Raw genomic sequence first — 17,320 nt, 5'->3', positions numbered from 1 at the left:
TTCTCTGCAGCCGGCTCTTCCGGGAGGGGTTGGGGGGCAGAGGAATCCAGAGGAGGGGTTCGAGGGGGGGCGATTGGGAGAAGAAGGGCTTTAATTTTTTTGTGTGTTTTATTTCTCCCTCCCATTATAATTTAATTTTCTTTAAGCAAAATACTTCAGCTGAGCCTAAGGTGGGAGGGTCTGAACAACCAACCAAATATATATGGCTATATATTTTTCCTCCTTCCTTGAGTTTCACAGTTGGTCATTTTATTTTTCTTTTCTTTCCGTTCTGTTCTTTCGTTGTTGTCTTTGTTGTTGTTTTTTTTTTTTTTTGGCCCCCCCACCCCCTCCCCCATATCTCCGGTGAAGCACGCAGGAATTGGACACGCTATGGTAAACAAACTGCATTATCTGGTAGATATCACTCTAATTGTCTTACCGTTTGGTTTGCCGTGGGTTTTTTTAGCTGTTCGATTCTCCCTCTTTTGTTTCCTTTCCCCGTTTGGTTTTGGTTATTTTGCTCTTCTGATTGTTTTTGGCGTCCTGGACAGTCTTTAGATTTTGCTTCTCTCTCTTTTAGTTTTCCTGTTTCCCTTTTCTTTCTTTTTTGGTCCAAACTCAAATCCAAAAGGCAAATGGAAATCAAGGAATTTGGCCTGTCCCTACCCTATAACCCCGACTCCTGAATTCAGATTCCTGGCCAGAGAGACCTGGGCCGCCCCACGTTCATCGGCTCTGGTTAGACCAGCCCCGATGCCAGGCTGCTTATTTCTATTGCTTTATTTTGTTCCTTTCCCCCCCTCCCCTCCCCTGCTCCCTCGTTTTTTCTCTTTGATTTAGTTTCTTTCTTGGTCTCCTGAAAATCCATGGAAAACACCATCCCATGACATGCTACGCTCTGCTCACTGTCAGCTCCTGGACAGGCCCCTCGAGTTGGGAGAGGGGGCTGGGAGTGAGACCTCCGGGGGCAGCCAGCCGGGCAGGTCCCCAGAGGGGGGATGGCCTTGCGAGACGCAGAGTGGCCTGGGACCAGTCCAGAGCTCCTTCCAATCGGCAGTTCATACCAGATTGGGGGCTGTCCCATGCTGGCTGCCAGGGAAGAGGTGACATCCCCTCCCTCACTCCCCAGCCTTGAGGGTTCGTGGTTCTGTCTCCCCCCACCCCCACATTTGCATGGCATGAATGGTCTTTTCCTGCCACGAGGGATAGTGTCCAGTCTCCCCCACCACTCTGCTGCTCTGACTAACACTGTGTGTCACTCTGTCGTCCTTCCCACCATCTCCCCTGATCCCTGCCCCGTGCCTGTCCTGCATGGCCTCTGATGGGGTGGTTCCCTTCCCTGTTGAGGGGATGAGAGGAGGAGGTGCAGCAGGGGTGAATCAGGCTAGTTGTTGCCAAGCTCCTCTGTTTGGGTTGGGCTCAGTCCCGGTGAGTGTTGATGTGGGTGTCTGTGTAAACGCAGCTGGTGTGTGTTGGTGTGTGGGTGCGGCTGTGTGTAAATGTTGGTGTGACATTTAGGGGGTGTTAGCGGGAGACTGGGCTGTATGTTTGTGGGCTGCTGCTGGTGATTCCACACGTGTAAGTGCTGGAATGAGCCGGGGAGGTGGGGGGCCCCGGGACCGTGTGTATGTTTGAGTCAGGGAAGGGCTCCATGTGGAGGCGGGCCGCGGGGGCTGGCCCTTAAGTCTGGGGGCCGGGATGGCGGGCACAGGGAAGGAGCTGGGGCTGGTTCTTTGCTCCTCTCCTGGCTTCAGAGCGTGTGCCTGCAGGCTGTGCCGTGTGCCATCCCCCGGGATTCCCTCGTGCCTGCCCGTCCTGGCTTTGCAGCAGCAGGCGGTTACTCATCGCCTATTAATAATGCAGAGTGATTGAGCACCAGGCTGGGGACCCTGCAGATGGATGTGTCTGCTCCCGTGGGGCCTGCGCTGCTTGGGGCAGCTGCCTGGCCTTCCGCGCCTTGCGGATCTGTGTGTGGCTGGCTGGCTGGCGATGGGGGAAGCTTGATAGCTGGGGCTCTGGGTCTGAGTGGCTCCCCCACCTCTCCAGGAAGGTGTGAGGCTACGTCTGGCCTGTCCTGATGCTCCCACACACTCGTGTTTCCCCGCACCCACAGACCCCCGGTAGCTCCATCTTCTGCCCTGTCCCCGAAGTAGTGCCCATAACCACAGCCACCCCCACCCTTCCCAGACCCAAAGCCCCCACTCCCAGTCATCCTGACGTTCCCACAGAACTGCGCAGTGGTCCCCAGGACCATCCCACCTCTAGCTGCTGCTTCTAGAAGTTAGGTGCTGCCCATCCCTCAGGCCAGGCCATTGAGTGCCCATTGGGAGCTGGGCATCTGGAACTCTTTCTTTACAGAGCTTCCTGGACAGCCAACCTGTGACTTTGGGGACAGAAAGGAGGCAAGATAAACCCATGTGGCACACCCCCAAACACCTGGGGAATACCGTCTGGGAGTTAGGGCACTGTAGGCCTTCCTTCTGGTCTCAATTCTGTTACAAACTGACCACGTGGACCTGAGCCAAAGGTCAGTTTCCTCAGCTACCAAACGGGTGGCAACATGCCTGCATTGTCTGTTTCATGGGGTCAGTGTTAAGATCAGGTAGGGTGATGGAAGTGAAAGCACCTGTACTCTGCAAAGAGAATCATAATTTTATTAATCTTTGTACCACGTCAACTGATTATTTCAGTGTTTCCAGGGTGAGGATGTTTTGTAAAGAAGTGATTCCCTTCCTATAGCAAACCCTGGAGAATACAGCATCTCTGGCCCCCTGGAGATGCTATTATCATCCCTTTGTAGGAATCAGTCCCAAAAATAACTGCAAGAAACCCCAGAATGCCTCAGGAGTTGGCCTGGGGAGGAGGAGGAAAGACAGAGTAACGTGGTTAAGTTGGTTAAGAGGCAAACAGCCTTGTCTGGTTTCAGCCTTGGCAAGGGAAGTCCCGCTAAATTCTGAGTGTTTAAAGTCCACGGTGTGAGTGTCACTGCTTGATGATTAGAGCTGGTGGCCTCTCGGTGGCCTGAGCAGCCTCAAACACCTGTCCTGGGGATTCGCACTTTTAGGCTAAGACTGGAGTCAGAGCCTGGGGCCCCAAAAAGACGGAATTCACCCTGTTCTTATTCCCAAGTATTCCTCAACCAGGTTCCTGTTGGTTTTGAGTTTATCTTACTAATGCATTTGTATGTGGTCTCTTTTCTTGTTATTTGAGCATTTCTGCTTGGGCAGAGGGTAGGTATAGTCCAAAGAGGCCAGTCAGTTGAGAAGTTTGGGTCAGGTATGGTCAGGATGATGGAAGTTTTCTTGTTTTTTTATTATTATTTTTTTAATTTTGTAGGGAGAGAAAGAGAGAGAGATGCAGGGGGGTGGGGGAGAGAGAAGGAGAATTTCGAGTAGGCTCTACATTCATTGTGGAGCCCGACACAGGGCTTGATCTCACCACCCTGGCTGGGATCATGACCTGACCTGGAATTGAGAGTCAGACACTCAATAGACTGAGCCACCCAATTGCTCCTGAAGTTTTCTTGTAAAAATAATAATAGCTCTTCGCACACACACTGGGGTCTTAAAAATTTTTTTTAATAGTTTTTATTTATTTTTGAGACAGAGAGAGACAGCATGAGTGGCAGGGGTGGGTAGAGAGAGAGGGAGACACAGAATCCGAAACAAGCTCCAGGCTCTCAGCTGCCAGCACAGAACCCAAGCTGGGGCTCAAACCCATAAACTGCAAGATCATGACCTGAGCCGAAGTCGGACGTTTAATCGACTGAGCTACCCAGGCACCCCTGGGGTCTTTGATTCTTCTCAACAGCTCTCACCTTCTGAATATAATTTAAACTTGACAAATGTCCATATAGAGACATCAGAGATTGTTCTCAGTTAACAGAGGAGAAACAGAGGCCTAGAGAAAACCCAGGGCTACATGGCAGCTCTGGAAGGGTCCAGTGCCTTCACTTCGGCTACCTCATTTAATCTGCGGGTTCAGCCTGGAAGAAGGGTGGACGATGGAGGCCACTGAACCCCTTTTACAGATGAGAAGCAAAGATTGTTCTGGAAAATGGTAAAGCCTGCACAGGAACTCAAGGTTTCTGGCTTGGCGTCTTTCTCCTCTAGTCCCAGGCTTCATCAAATCCAGATGTCAGGGTTCACTGTAAGGCCATTACTGCTGGCTGAGTCGTTTTCCTATTTCCAACCTGATTCTCTCTTTAGCTTTTCCCTAACACGTACAGATGGCAGAATTTAAACATGTAGCAGGGGTGCATGACCTCCCTCAGCCATCCTTCCCGTCTCCCTGCCCTACTCCCACTGCACCCAATCCTAAGGGGAGGCCCAGGCCTTTCCCTAAACTATCTGTTTTTAACCGCCTTTGGCTCAGAGATCCGTTTGAGAATTTGATGACGGCAGTGGACTAAGGAGGCAACTTTGCATACATTGTCAATGGCTTTCAAAATCCCAGAAACCCATCTAGCCCATCCACAAGTCAAAAACACCTGTGCTCAATCTTATTCTCCCCTGAAGGGGAGGTCAGTGACCCTGTGATCCTGGCAGGCAGCTGGGAAAGAGTCCGGATGATGGCAGAGGGTCTTTCCCTTTTCATCAGCCTTTCTTCCTGTGTCAGGATAGGCACGGAGTGCACCTGTGGGTCTACAGAGCCAGGTTTCACATCCTACCAGTCTCCCTAAGAGGAGACAAGCAGAACAGAGTAGAAGAGAGGTGGGCCCAGCAGGGAGGGTACGGACCCCACCCAGGTCACCCAGGTCATAGGCTGCCCCTTGTAGCCACCTCCAGCCACCCTCGGTGCTCCTGGGGCGTGGAAGGAGGCTGGGCCTCTGTGTCTTCGGTGCTCCACCCCTTCTTCCCTAGCTGGGCATGGTTCTTCCAGGGCAGAGCTGTGGCTCATTCCCGCTGGCCTAGTCAGTCCTCACTCAGGGCCCCTGCCTGTCTGGGCTGATAGGTTGGTATGGGTTGAGTGTCTGCTGTGTCTCGGGTGCTAGCCATGGTGCTGATGACGGAAAGGTGGATGCTTGGAAATGAGCCGTTCAGGACTTCCTCCCACTGCCTCCAGCATGATGTGGTGTGTGAGCAGGTGTGTCTGGGTCAGTGACCAGTAGTGAATGGGTGGTGCCGGTGAACGTCTGAGTCACTCTCTGGTGAGGAAGGTCTGAGCCTCATGTTCCTTCCCTTTCTTTCTCAACCCATAAATGTCTCTGTTCTAGAGGTGCACTCCTCTCCCCTCCTCCGTTGGAAGGAAGCTTCTCCTTCCTGCGCCCACAGCTCTTTCGCCTCCATCTCTGCTCTTCCCCGTCTCCCCTGGCCCCGCATGCCTTCTCACCTGCGGCTGCCTTTCTCTCACCTCTCTTGCTGGGCCTGGCCCCCAACCCTGGCCCTCTAACCTGCATGTGCCCTAACTGCAAAGGCTGTTGTGTCGCACGGCCCCCCTGCCCTCCTCCCCCGCCGGCCCCACCCCTTCCAGAAGCTGCGCGGGGAGGGGGGGTTGGGGGGTAGGGGCATCATGAACCCCTGGGGTGGAGGGGGACGGGGGAATTACTCCCCTGTTTCCTGCTTTTACTAACGAACCCGCCATTTTTGTGTCTGGACTTTGATTTGTCTGAGGGAACAGTCGGGTTTTACTAATCTCCGTCATCTCCCTCCTTGCCTTCCCCAGAGACTGTCCTCCATCCCCTTACTCTTGGCTTCCTTTCCACCCAGTGCCCGTCTCCCCATTTCTCCTCAACTTCCTCCACCCACAGGCTGACCCTCTTCCTCCGTGCACCTCCGTATGTTACCCTGTCTCCTGCTACCCTCTCCCCCAGCCCCTGGGCCAGGGCTGCTCTAAAAAACCAGTTGTAAATTTGGGGGACACACAGGAAGGTATTCCCCCCACCCCCGAAGAGGCACTCCATGGCATTGATTTGCATAAAGCTGTAGTGGGAAAGATTAGATATATACCTAGTCCGAAGGGGAGTTGAGGAGGGCGCCCCCCCCCCCAGGTCTAGAATGGCAAAGGCAGATGAGCTCACCACATGGATTGGGCCAAAGAGAGCCCAGAGGGTGGGGGTGATGGCAGCTGCTGGGACTGGGGAGGGAGGACCTAACTTAGTGGCCAAGGGCACTGGACGGCTGAACTTACTGAGCGGGGCTAGGAGAGCCTCTTCCTGAGGACCTTCGGGGCTGGCAGGGCTTTCCCCCTGCACAGAAGCAGGGGCACGTGACCAGAGCAGTCAGAGGGTGGAGGCCTGTACACTCCAGGCTCCCGAGATATTGGGCTTATAGATCGGACACAGGCAGTGAGAGCCCAGTGTTTCCCTGGGTCACAAGGTGACTTGATGTTTACTTTTAAGGACTATGACGTGTTCCCTGGCTTGTGCTGGGACTAGTGTGGTTACAGGGACATATCAGGCGGGTGCCTGTCCTTCAGGTGCTGACCTTCTAACTGGGGTGGCCAGACATAGGCTCAGGAACTAATCAGTGTAGCACCACGAGTGGAGTGGAGGCACAGGGCAGAATAGAACTGAATTTGCCCAAAGGAGACCCTTCACCTACCACCTGTCCCTGTCTTATCCCGTCCTTTCATCCCAGCCCCCTCCTGCCCTTTCCCCAGCCCCCCTCTGCCCATTCTAATCTTGTTTGCATGTTTTTGTGACTAATACTTTGACCCTTCCCTTTTCCACCCAAGATCCCTGCTTCCCAGCCTCGGGTGGGTGGAGGGAAGAAGAAATAAACAATTATGACCAGCCCTCCCCTCAAAACAAGACCTAAAGGCTTTCAAACTGCCCCCTCCCACAAAGACACCACCTTACCTCCTGTCCTTGAACCTGGTACCCCCCAGCACAAGGTTTGATGGTTCCCAGGAGGGGGGCCCCTTCAGCCCTCGCTTTGCTCAGCTGTACTCGTGAGGCCCCAGCCCGGCTCGAGGGCCCTGTGGGGGAAGCTCCCCTTGCCTCATTCTGCCCATGTTCTTTAGGAATTCCTAACACCCTCCTCCCACCCCCGTGACAATGGAACCCTGGAGACCAGTCTCGGGAAGCTGGCTGGTGGCATGTGCGTATGGACTGGTGTGGGTGGGGACATCCCAGGATGTGACCGGAAGACCCCAGTCTCCAGACTTTGCCTGGAAAGGGGGTGCTAATGCATGTTTGGGGCTGGGAAGTGGGGGTGAACTGTGGTCTGTTGGGAGCACAGTGTTGGGTTCACTGTGAGCCAGCTTCCTGAAGCCTGCCTGCTTTTCCCAGGGCACCGTCCTAAGCCACAGCCTTCCTAGAGGGAACACTCGTGCTCCTGAAGCCCTTGGCTCTTCCCTGACAACCTTGTTGGGTCGCTGGAGCCCCTGTGGGCTGCTCCTATGGCTAAAATTTTCGATGACCAAGTGGGCATCTGGGGAGTGGGTAGACAGAGAGTTCCCTGCATTTGTCACTGCTCGCCAAGGTCACTTCTGCCTTCGACAGGCCCCTCCTGAGCCCCTTTCCCTTCTTTGTAACACTGAGTTACTCCCCCATCCCTACCCATGTTGCTTTCTTACCTGACTTTTCAGCCCAGGGTTAAGGTGTCATGAGGTTAGCCCCATCACCCTCTGTTCCCTAACCTGGCTCTGAGTAACGATGGTGATGTTAGAAGGGAAGACAATGAAGAAAAGAGGGCAGGTTGGTGAGTAGGTAAAGGTCTACCCTCTCCCTGGGACACAAGAGAGCCACCGGTCTACAGAGGGACCTGGGAAGTAAAGAGACAGACTCAGGAAGAGGGCATGGGCCGGTGGGAGCCCTTGATGTTAGGGTGCTGGTAGTGGTGATGGGAATCAGCCCCGAAGGGCGAAGGGTGCTCGCTATGTGTCCCAAAGGAAGTTCCAACTGTCCCCAGTAGTATCTGAGCTCCCATTCCGCATGCCCTTACCGTCTCCCATTTCCCTGCTGGGCTAAGGCTGAAAAGACTCTTCAGTGCTCTGAAAGGGCTACAGGCGAGGCAAAGCCACCAAGATCCAAGGTGAATTGGTGCTCTCTACCTTCTTTACAAAAGACACTCTGAAATCACATGAGGATCCAGAGAGCACCTCGAGGAGGGAAGTGAGGATGCCATTTGCATCCTCCCAGAATGGGGCCTTGTCCTGAGGTCTCTACTCCTGTTTGGAGCCATTTCCAGGAACTGCTTCTTGGTGTTCTTCATGGTGAGCCCTCCGAGTACCCTCTAGGCCTCTGCCTGCTGAGCTGGGGGCCGCAGGGCAGGCCTTAGCCCACCCTGAAACCATCAAATCTTGTGCTGCCTCCTTTCCTGCCTTCCCTCTTTCCCCCCACTGTTCCTTCTCCAAGACAAGCAGACATAAAAATGGGGGTCCCCCTCCCCCGCAGCCCCCTGGCCCCTCCCTTGCCCAGCCCGTGGCTTTTCCCAGGGAGTTGATGCCGGTTGTCTCCTTGTCTCTCCCCCTCCCTCCCTGGGCTGGGCAGGTGACCATCTCGGTGGACGGGATCCTGACCACCACAGGCTACACGCAGGAGGATTACACCATGCTGGGCTCTGATGACTTCTTCTACATTGGGGGCAGTCCCAACACAGCTGACCTGCCGGGCTCGCCCGTCAGCAACAACTTTATGGGCTGCCTGAAGGACGTGAGTAGGACTAGGAAGGGCCTGGGGTCAGCCAGGAAACCCTTTGGTCCCTGTCTTCTGCACGATTTAGTCTGACCTGGCCAGCTGCCTGGTTCCTCTGTTCCTTCCAAGGTGGTGGGAGACCTCCCCTCTTCAAAACCTAAGCCCCACTGACTCATCAAGAAGTCATTTCCTTGAGCTTCTGAAGTCCCCCAGCTTCTCAGAGGACCCTCGAGGGCAGCTGCAGTACAGAGGAGAGAATGTTGGGTGTGAGTGCTAAAGACCTGTGTTTGGTCGTGGCCCGTCCACTCACCAACTCTGTGACCTTGGCCAAGTCCCTTGACCTGTCTAATTCTTCATTTCCTCATCTGTAAAATGAGTAGTCGGTACCTCCTTTGTAAGGTGGGTGTGAAGAGCAGATGAGAGTGTAAATAAAAATTCTTGGTCAATTAGAAAATGCCAGCCAGATGGTAGCAGCGCGTCTCTAGCCCTTATTACGTGCTGTAATTCTGCAGACACTGAGGGCTGTACCGCTAGTGCTGGGCCGGAAGATGGAGCCCGGAAAATAAGTGGGGTGAGGGAGGTGCTTGTTCACAGCCTCTGTGCAGGAAGTTCTAGAACAGAGGCCCAAGCCAGTGATCTGGTAGCATTGAGCAGGGGCCGTTCCCTCCCTCCCCCCACCATGGGGTAGCTGCTGCTGCTGGGCACGAGTGGCCAGGCCCTGAGCTGCTTTTGCTTCTTCATCCCTGACCCCACCCCTCCCTGCAGGTGGTCTATAAGAATAATGACTTCAAGCTGGAACTGTCTCGCCTGGCCAAGGAAGGGGACCCCAAGATGAAGCTGCAGGGGGACCTGTCATTCCGCTGTGAGGATTTGGCTGCCCTGGACCCTGTGACCTTTGAGAGTCCTGAGGCTTTTGTGGCGCTGCCCCGCTGGAGTGCCAAACGCACCGGCTCCATCTCCCTAGATTTCCGTACCACTGAGCCCAATGGGCTGCTGCTCTTCAGCCAGGGCCGGCGGGCAGGGGCCGGGGCCGGTAGCCACAGCTCCGCCCAGCGGGCCGACTACTTTGCCATGGAGCTGCTGGATGGCTACCTCTACCTGCTGCTGGACATGGGCTCTGGGGGCATCAAGCTGCGGGCATCTAGCCGCAAGGTCAACGATGGCGAGTGGTGCCACGTGGACTTCCAGAGGGACGGGCGCAAAGGTCAGGAGGCCTCTGGTCCCTTCCACTCTCCTCCTGGCCACTCCCCTTCCCCTGCCCTGACATTCTTTCCAGGCCCCTTCCACTACTGTGCTTCCCCTTCCTCTGGCCCTGTCAGCCCCTTCACTGTCCCTCTGTCATGGTGCATTGATGGAAAGAGCATAGTGCTTGGAGTCAGCAGACCTGGGTTCACACCTCAGCTTTCCTGCTTACTGTGTGTGTGTGTGTGTGTGTGTGTGTGTGTGTGTGTGACCTTAGGCCCTTTATTCACCCCCCTGAAGCCCTAGTTTCATTACCTATAAAAGGAGCCATTACACTGGGGGTGCTTGAGAGAAGAAAATAAGAGAATACCTGTAAAAGCATTAGCACAGTGCCTAACACAGAGAAGATATCCCATTCTTCTTTAAAAGAAAAAATCTTCCCAACCATGACTCTTCTAGTTAGGTCCATGCAACTTTCTTTTATTAACTTACTCAACTGATAGTTAACGGACAGAGTACCTACCTGGTGCCAGGTGCTGTCCAAGGTGCTGGGATGGCGATGGCAGTGGACTCCAGTCTTTGCTGTCACTGAGCGCATGCTCTGTTGGGGGAGGGGGGGCACAGATGCTAAACGACCTGACACTCCCACCTGGTGAGGTTTCTAGCACAATAAAACAGCAGGGCAGCGAGTGCTAGGGCCAGGCAGGTGCTGTTTCTCAAACCTTGTGTTGCTTCCTGCTACCCTTTCCTCCACTCTTCCTTTCGGGTCTTCTTTTCCCATTCTCTTGTTTCCTGCCCAGTTCCCTCTTTACTCTTTTCCATCATGTTGACCATGAGAGAACGAGTTGATGTAGAGGAGAGCTGACACATTATCCAATTTAAGCACTTACTGACGTCAGCTAGATTGTTATGCTCCCCTGTGGTCACCGCACCGACCCTTGAGACTGGGTGGAAGGATGGTCTCCGCCCAGGAACACTGTGGCTCCTGGAAGCATCAGCCTTTCACGGTTGACTGTTTCTTCCTTTCTCTTCCCCAGAGAAATGTCACCTTTCCTGGGCTTCACCGTATATGGGTTCCTCCCCCGGTCTCATGGTGGTACCGGGGGGTGGGGGGCGGCCTTCACAGAACACTTGCTGCCTCCCAGGCTTTCCATACAGGTGATGAGTAACTCTAGATCGGAAGTCTGTCCAAGTCTTGCAGAGAACCCCTCTCTGCCTTCACGAGGGGGTCCCCTTAATCTCCCACAGATCTCCAGAGCCCACACGCCAGGTCTGGCTGGTCCTCTGGGTTCCTGTTTCACCAGCTCTGGTCCTCTCTGATGTCCCACGGTTTATGCACCGACGCCCAGACTTGAGGCAATCCGCCCCACAAAGCTCTCCGTGACCTTTTCCCTGTTTGTATTTTAATTGTGTTAAATTACACATAACCTAAAATTTACCATTTTAACCATTTTTAAAGTGCACAGTTCAGTGGCCTTAAGGACATCTGCACTGTTGTACCACCATCACCACCATCCACTTCCAGAATATTTTCATCTTCCCAAACTGAAACTCTGTCCCCATGAAACACCAACTCCCTGGTCCTCTCCGCCCCCCAGCCCCTGGCACCCACCATCCTACTTTCTGTTTCTGTGAATTGCCTAGGGACCTCCTGTACATGGAATCCTACCACAATTGTCCTTTCGTGTCTGGCTCATCCTACTTCGCGTGTTTTCCGGTTCACCCATGTTGTAGCGTGTGTCACTGTGTCCTTCCTTTGTGTGGCCGAACATGATTCCATTGTATGTATACCACGTTTTGTTTGTCCATCTATCTGTCGATGGACACTTGGCTCTTGGAGCAAGGCTGGTACTCGCTCTAATTTCCTTTTGCTGACTTTCCGTTATACACTCTTTTCCCACCTCTTCCTTTCCCTGTCTCCTCCTTCTCCCACATTTGGTTCATTTATGGCACTCTTGCTGGGCAACGTTCATGTCCAGGAGGCCCTGTGGCTGGTGGCAAGAGCGGGCATCTAGAGAATCTGCTACAAATAGAGATGTGGGTGATTGGAGTACCAGACTGTGGGGGGTGCGCTGGTGGAGGAGCGGGTTGTCGCACCCAGACCCCGGAGCATCTGACACCTTGTCAGGGAGAGAACAAGCGAGGGCCAGGTTGAATGGGGCCCAGGGAGTGGCTTCCCTGGTTCTGGAAAGGTTTTGGGCAGAGGAAAACATGCTTCAGACAGAGTCCCATCTGCAGAGGGGACTTCCCCTCTGCTTCCTTAGTTTGACACCCCTGTGCCTAATGTAGACCAAATTCTCCTTGCCTCCCTTTTTATTTTTAAGAAATCTTCTTGAGAAAGAAGAGAATAAGGAAAAAGTATAGGAAGAAAATTATACACAGAATAGTTTCTGATATATAGGCTTCTGCTTCTTAAGATCTCTCAGTAGAGGCTTTAGAGCTCCCACTTGATCCCAAATCTTTTTTTTTTTTTAATGTTTATTTATTTTTGAGAGACAGAGGCAGAGCATGAGTGGCAGAGGAGGAGAGAGAGAAGCAGACACAGAACTCACAGTGGGCTCCAGGCTCTGCACTGTCAGCATAGAGCCCAATGCGGGGCTCAAACCTATGAACTGTGAGATCAGGACCTGAGCTGAAGTCAGACGCTTAACTGACTGAGCCACCCAGGTGCCCCCCAAATCTTTTTTTCTGAGATAACCAGCCTTTTCTTCCAAAGAAGTTAACGCAGGCACTCCGTGCCTGGCATCCTCTCTCTTGACTGTCATCCTGTGTCCGTCTCCAGGAACAGATCTGCCTGCCCATCTTGTCCACCGGGCAGAGGGTTGGACAGCGCAGGCTCTGTGGTCCTCCTGCCTAGATGGCACTTTGGCTCCATTCCTCACCTTCTGTGGCACTTTGAGCAGGTCCCCCAATCTCCCTAAGCCTCACCTGCCACTTCAAGTTGGGATCGTAAAGGGCTGATTTCATAGGGTTACCTGGAGGCTCGGTGACATCGATGAAGTGCTAAGTGCCTGACATACAGTCACTAACGTTCAATAAATGTTCGTAGGGGGAAAACACTTCGGATTCAAACCTTGCAGCTTCCTTAGTGTTCCCCACCTCTGGTTTCTGGTCTAAGGGACTGGCCGGGGTAATGACCCTTGAACAATCCAGCCCTTTTGGGCGTGTCCACCTCCTGTATATCCTCTGAGGACTCACTCGGGTGGCAAAGGGGGAGGTCTGGACAGAGGCCCACTGCACCCTGCAGCCGGCTCACCTGAGTTTTTGCCAAGTAGTATCTGCAGCAGCGAGTAAGGCTGAGCCTCTGGCCTGGGGCTGCTGCAGGGCGTGGGGTGGGAGGTCTGGGATCCCTTGCCGGCCTGCGGTGACTCTGATCTTGCCGTCCTCACTGAGGCCTGCTCTCCCTTGATCCCTAGGCTCCATCTCGGTGAACAGCCGCAGCACGCCATTCTTGGCCACTGGGGAGAGTGAGATTCTGGACCTGGAGAGCGAGCTGTACCTGGGCGGTCTCCCTGAGGGGGGGCGGGTGGACCTGCCCCTGCCCCCGGAGGTGTGGACGGCGGCGCTCCGGGCTGGCTACGTGGGCTGTGTGCGGGACCTCTTCATAGATGGGCGCAGCCGAGATCTTCGGGGCCTGGCCGAAGCTCAGGGGGCGGTGGGCATCGCCCCCTTCTGCTCCCGGGAGACACTGAAGCAGTGTGCGTCTGCGCCCTGCCGCAACGGGGGCATCTGTCGAGAGGGCTGGAACCGCTTCGTCTGCGACTGCATTGGGACCGGCTTTCTGGGGCGGGTCTGTGAGAGAGGTGAGGCTGCTCTCCTTCCAGGCATCCCTGCTGCCCTCCCTGTGCCCCTTCCTCCTCAGGGTGCCCCTCGTAGGCCAGCCCTGGTCTGTTCCCCTCGTAACGATCCTCTCGGTCTTCTCTCTCCCTCCACCGGCCTTTGGCCGTACCCCGACTCCCTCTTCCCTTGCCCCTGGGTCAGAGGCCACGGTCCTGAGCTACGATGGCTCCATGTACATGAAAATCATGCTGCCGAACGCCATGCACACGGAGGCGGAGGACGTGTCCCTGCGCTTCATGTCCCAGCGGGCCTACGGGCTAATGATGGCCACCACCTCCAGGGAGTCAGCCGACACCCTGCGTCTCGAGCTGGACGGGGGCCAGATGAAGCTCACTGTCAACCTCGGTAACCACCCCGCCTTGTGTTCTGGCCCCTTCCCTGCCCCTGCCTCTGAGCACACACACCCCCTCTGTCTGGAGAAGCTGGTGGTTGCACCCCCAAGAGTGGGAGGTGGGGAGGTGCCGGCCCGGGGCCAGAGCCCCCAAGAGCTTCATCCCCAGCAAGGATGCATGGTGTAGGGGATGCTCCATGCTCTGCGTATGGGGGGCTCCCCAAGTGTGGCCGTGCCATCTACCCAAGTGTGTCTGGGTGTGACAGCTGCCCTCCCAGGGCACTCACTTGGGTTTGGTGGTGTCTGTTCTGCATACACACGTCTACAGCATAGCTTCTTGGTTGTCAGCTCATCCACGCACTCATTCCCTGGGTCATTCGTTTGGAAAGGACTTGCAGGTGCCTAGCGGCGCCAGGCCTGGGCCCAGCGCAGCGGCGATCCAGAGGCGAGGAGCGCCTGGCTGTGTCCGCAGCCACTCTCACGGGCGCTGTGCTTGAAGAGCCGTGTCTGTCTGCGTGTCCAGGTGTGCGCAGGTGACGCTGGGTGCCTTGGGACAGATCTTCCCTTGTCTGCTTTCACATTTGAGTCCCATGGCTGCCCCGTGAAGCCACAGGGGCACCTGATGGGCTGTGCGAGGCCTGTGCCATAGACTGTGAAATTCACATACTGACTCATGCCATGTCACAAAGCCAACAATGGTTGGGGTTGGAGCCCAGACTCAAAGCCAGGTCATGTGCCCTAAAGCACAGTGTCTTCCCATTGCCTCTAACAAAGATGGGGGGCGGAGGGCATCAGGGACTCTCGCTGTCTCTGCCCCTGCCCAGATTAGCCCGAGGCTCCACTTTGCAGGGAGTCCCCAGGGTGTCTGCGTGAAGGGCACCATCAGGCTGCTTGGGGCAAAAAAAACCCCGACCAAAACCAAAAAAAAAAACAAAACCAAAAAACACAGCAGGTGGACTCATTCAGCTCATATTTATGGGACATGTTGTAAGTGCCACTGTATTGTGAACCTGGGTTACAATAGTAACTGAAACAAGGAGCCTACTGTCACAGGGCTTCAGCCTGGGGAAGACTGGAAGCTGGAGGTCCTCAGCCATCCAGGCTGGCATACAGCTGTCCATTTTATACTAGTGTCTCTCATCGCATAGACGTATAGCCCCTGATGGCCTGTGGCGTAGACAGATGCGGGCCAGGGAGGCTTCTTGTCATGTCCTCAACTAGAGAGAACACAGAGGATTTGAGCTTTTAAATATCTGGTCTCTAGGCCGTTTGTGGGACAGAGGCAGTGGCCTTTTGGGGACCCATTACCTTGTTAATAAATGTATACTATGTCTTTCCTTTTCCCCTTTAGACCACTTGGCATTTGTACCCATAAGACAAGGATTTGCCGAGCAAGGCAGGGGCAGAGGTAGGAGGGTGTGCAAGCAGCAAGGGCCTCAGACTTGGGGAACTTCAGAAGCTCAGCGTCTGACCACGGTCACAGCCCCCAGAGTGGGTGGTGGGTGGCGGTGCTGCAGGGGGGAAGTGGGAAGGGAAAATGCTTTGGCCAGCACTCCATGGTCTGTACCATGTCCCCTCTCACCTCTGAAATGGTCACAGGAGGAAGGCACAAGCCCAGGACCCCATGAGTGGCCCTGGTCTGTGTACTCAGACCCAGTGTGAGCCATTCCTTTGCCTGGGAGGTGTGTCCTCTGTGCAGTAAGCACATGTCTCTGTGTGCTTGGTAGCGATCCTACAGGGAAAATCTCTGGCCTTCTATCTGCAGAGAAGGCAGATGCCTCTTCCTTACTTGGACTATCTTAGGTGCTTGGGGAGGAAACTTGGGTTCCTTTTTGTTAGACACGAGGCGGTGTCCTTGGCCAGGAACATGTTCTCTGGTGGATCCTCAGGACCTTTCGCCCTTAGGATCTACCCTCTCCTTCCCATTGGCGTACTTTTCTGTCTGTGCCTCATACGTCCTTAGAGGTCAGAGAACTGGGTGGCCCTCAAGATGCCAGTGGCTCTCACCTTTCACTGCCTCTCATCCCTGGCTACGCTGGGTCCCACGCAGAGAGATGCCATCGCTAATATGGCCCATGACAAGCCGTGACCAAATGCTTGGTGCAGATGCATCTGTCTGCAGTTCTGAGTGATGCGTGTGCAGAGAGGCATGTGGCTGCCGTGTGATCTGCACTCAGCCATTCAGCCTCAGGCTCTGATGGGAAAAGCACCGGGCCTGGGGCCAGGAGATCTGGGTTTCGGGCCTGGTCTCTTTGACTGCTGGGTAAGTCATTTCCCTCTGCTGAGCCTCCCGTTTTATCTGTAGAACGAGGCTAAGGATCCTCGCTCTGTTTACATTCAGTGGTGGTTTTCAGGCTCCGATGGAATAACGGGGGTGAAGACATTATATAGACGCCAGACACACAGGTAGAGACTCGCCCAGCCTTCTTTAAAGAAAATCTTATGGGAGCAGAGACCCAAGCTTGGAACCAGGCCTGGGGCCTTGCTTCCACACTGCATGACCCGCTCTGGCGCCTGCTTCTCCACCTTGCTTGCCACCAGGGCCTGTGGGGCCTCACAGGCGGGGAACGCCACCAAGGCTCTGATCCTGGGCTGGACTCACTCCTGGGGAGCAGAGAGAAGCCTCACAAGGCTTGGTCTCTGGTGTCAAAGTCTCATCCTGCAGGGAGGAAAGGCAGACGTAACGCAGGCATCTGTGCAACCCGTCAGATGCTCAGTGGAATGACACAGACGTGGTGCTGGTTCCTAAAGAGGAAACCAAGGCTGCCAGTGGCCACTTAGTGGGACAGCAGGGAGGAGGCACTCCGTGCCAGCCTAAGGAGGGAGGTATTTGCCAGGCCAGAAAAGGCCGACAAAGGCAGGGGACTCTAGAGAAACTGGATTGTGTCTCCTGTCCTGTCCTCGGCTTCCACCAGGCAAAGCAGGTCCCTTAAGGTGTGCTGTCTGTGGCCCCTGATCATGGCGGTTGATTTCTGTTCCCAGAGAATGTTAGAGTCCCTGGGATTCTTCACCCTGTTTCAGTGTGACCTGTGTTCCTGGTCCTTTTGCCCTTGGTATGGCCTCTTGGGCCATTGCCCAGCCTGGCCTATCCCTTGTCACCCTCCCTGGAGTTGCCCTCCACCAGACGTGCTCCTGCAGCCCCAGTTGTCAGGCTAATATGAAGGGCCTACTGTAACTGACAAATCTCCAAGCTAGAGGAACCCTTAAAAGTTACTTCCTCTGGCCATCTCCACCCCTGCACTGTATGTGAATTACATGTTAGTTCTTCCATCTCTTCTCAGTTGCCATTCATGTCAGGAGCCCCCCCTCTCTTATGGCCATTCTAATCATTGGGTCATTCTTTCTTAGTGTCAAGCGCCCCTTCTGCAATTCCCGCTTGTGGACTGAGTCTTGCCTCTCAGGCCATA

General features: G+C 54.6%; 1 protein-coding gene across 20 annotated transcripts in view; it reads left to right on the top strand.

The window, feature by feature from the left end:
- The window catches only part of NRXN2 (neurexin 2), a 100,694-nt gene that overhangs the window by 34,181 nt on the left and 49,193 nt on the right, over positions 1-17,320 (top strand). For 13 of the 20 annotated variants that reach the window (XM_039244812.1, XM_039244819.1, XM_039244807.1 and 10 more), the window contains 5 exons: positions 352-375; positions 8,417-8,578; positions 9,326-9,764; positions 13,159-13,545; positions 13,724-13,927. In XM_039244812.1, coding sequence (XP_039100743.1) covers positions 352-375; positions 8,417-8,578; positions 9,326-9,764; positions 13,159-13,545; positions 13,724-13,927 — 1,216 coding nt within the window. The remainder of the gene's footprint in view (positions 1-351; positions 376-8,416; positions 8,579-9,325; positions 9,765-13,158; positions 13,546-13,723; positions 13,928-17,320) is intronic. The other 7 variants (XM_039244820.1, XM_039244811.1, XM_039244805.1 and 4 more) reach the window with 1 other exon arrangement.

This window comes from Hyaena hyaena, unplaced genomic scaffold (assembly GCF_003009895.1).
Source record: "Hyaena hyaena isolate Hyena2069 unplaced genomic scaffold, ASM300989v1 scaffold_248, whole genome shotgun sequence".
Classification (NCBI taxonomy): domain Eukaryota; kingdom Metazoa; phylum Chordata; class Mammalia; order Carnivora; family Hyaenidae; genus Hyaena; species Hyaena hyaena.
This window is presented reverse-complemented; position numbering and strand designations above follow the sequence as displayed.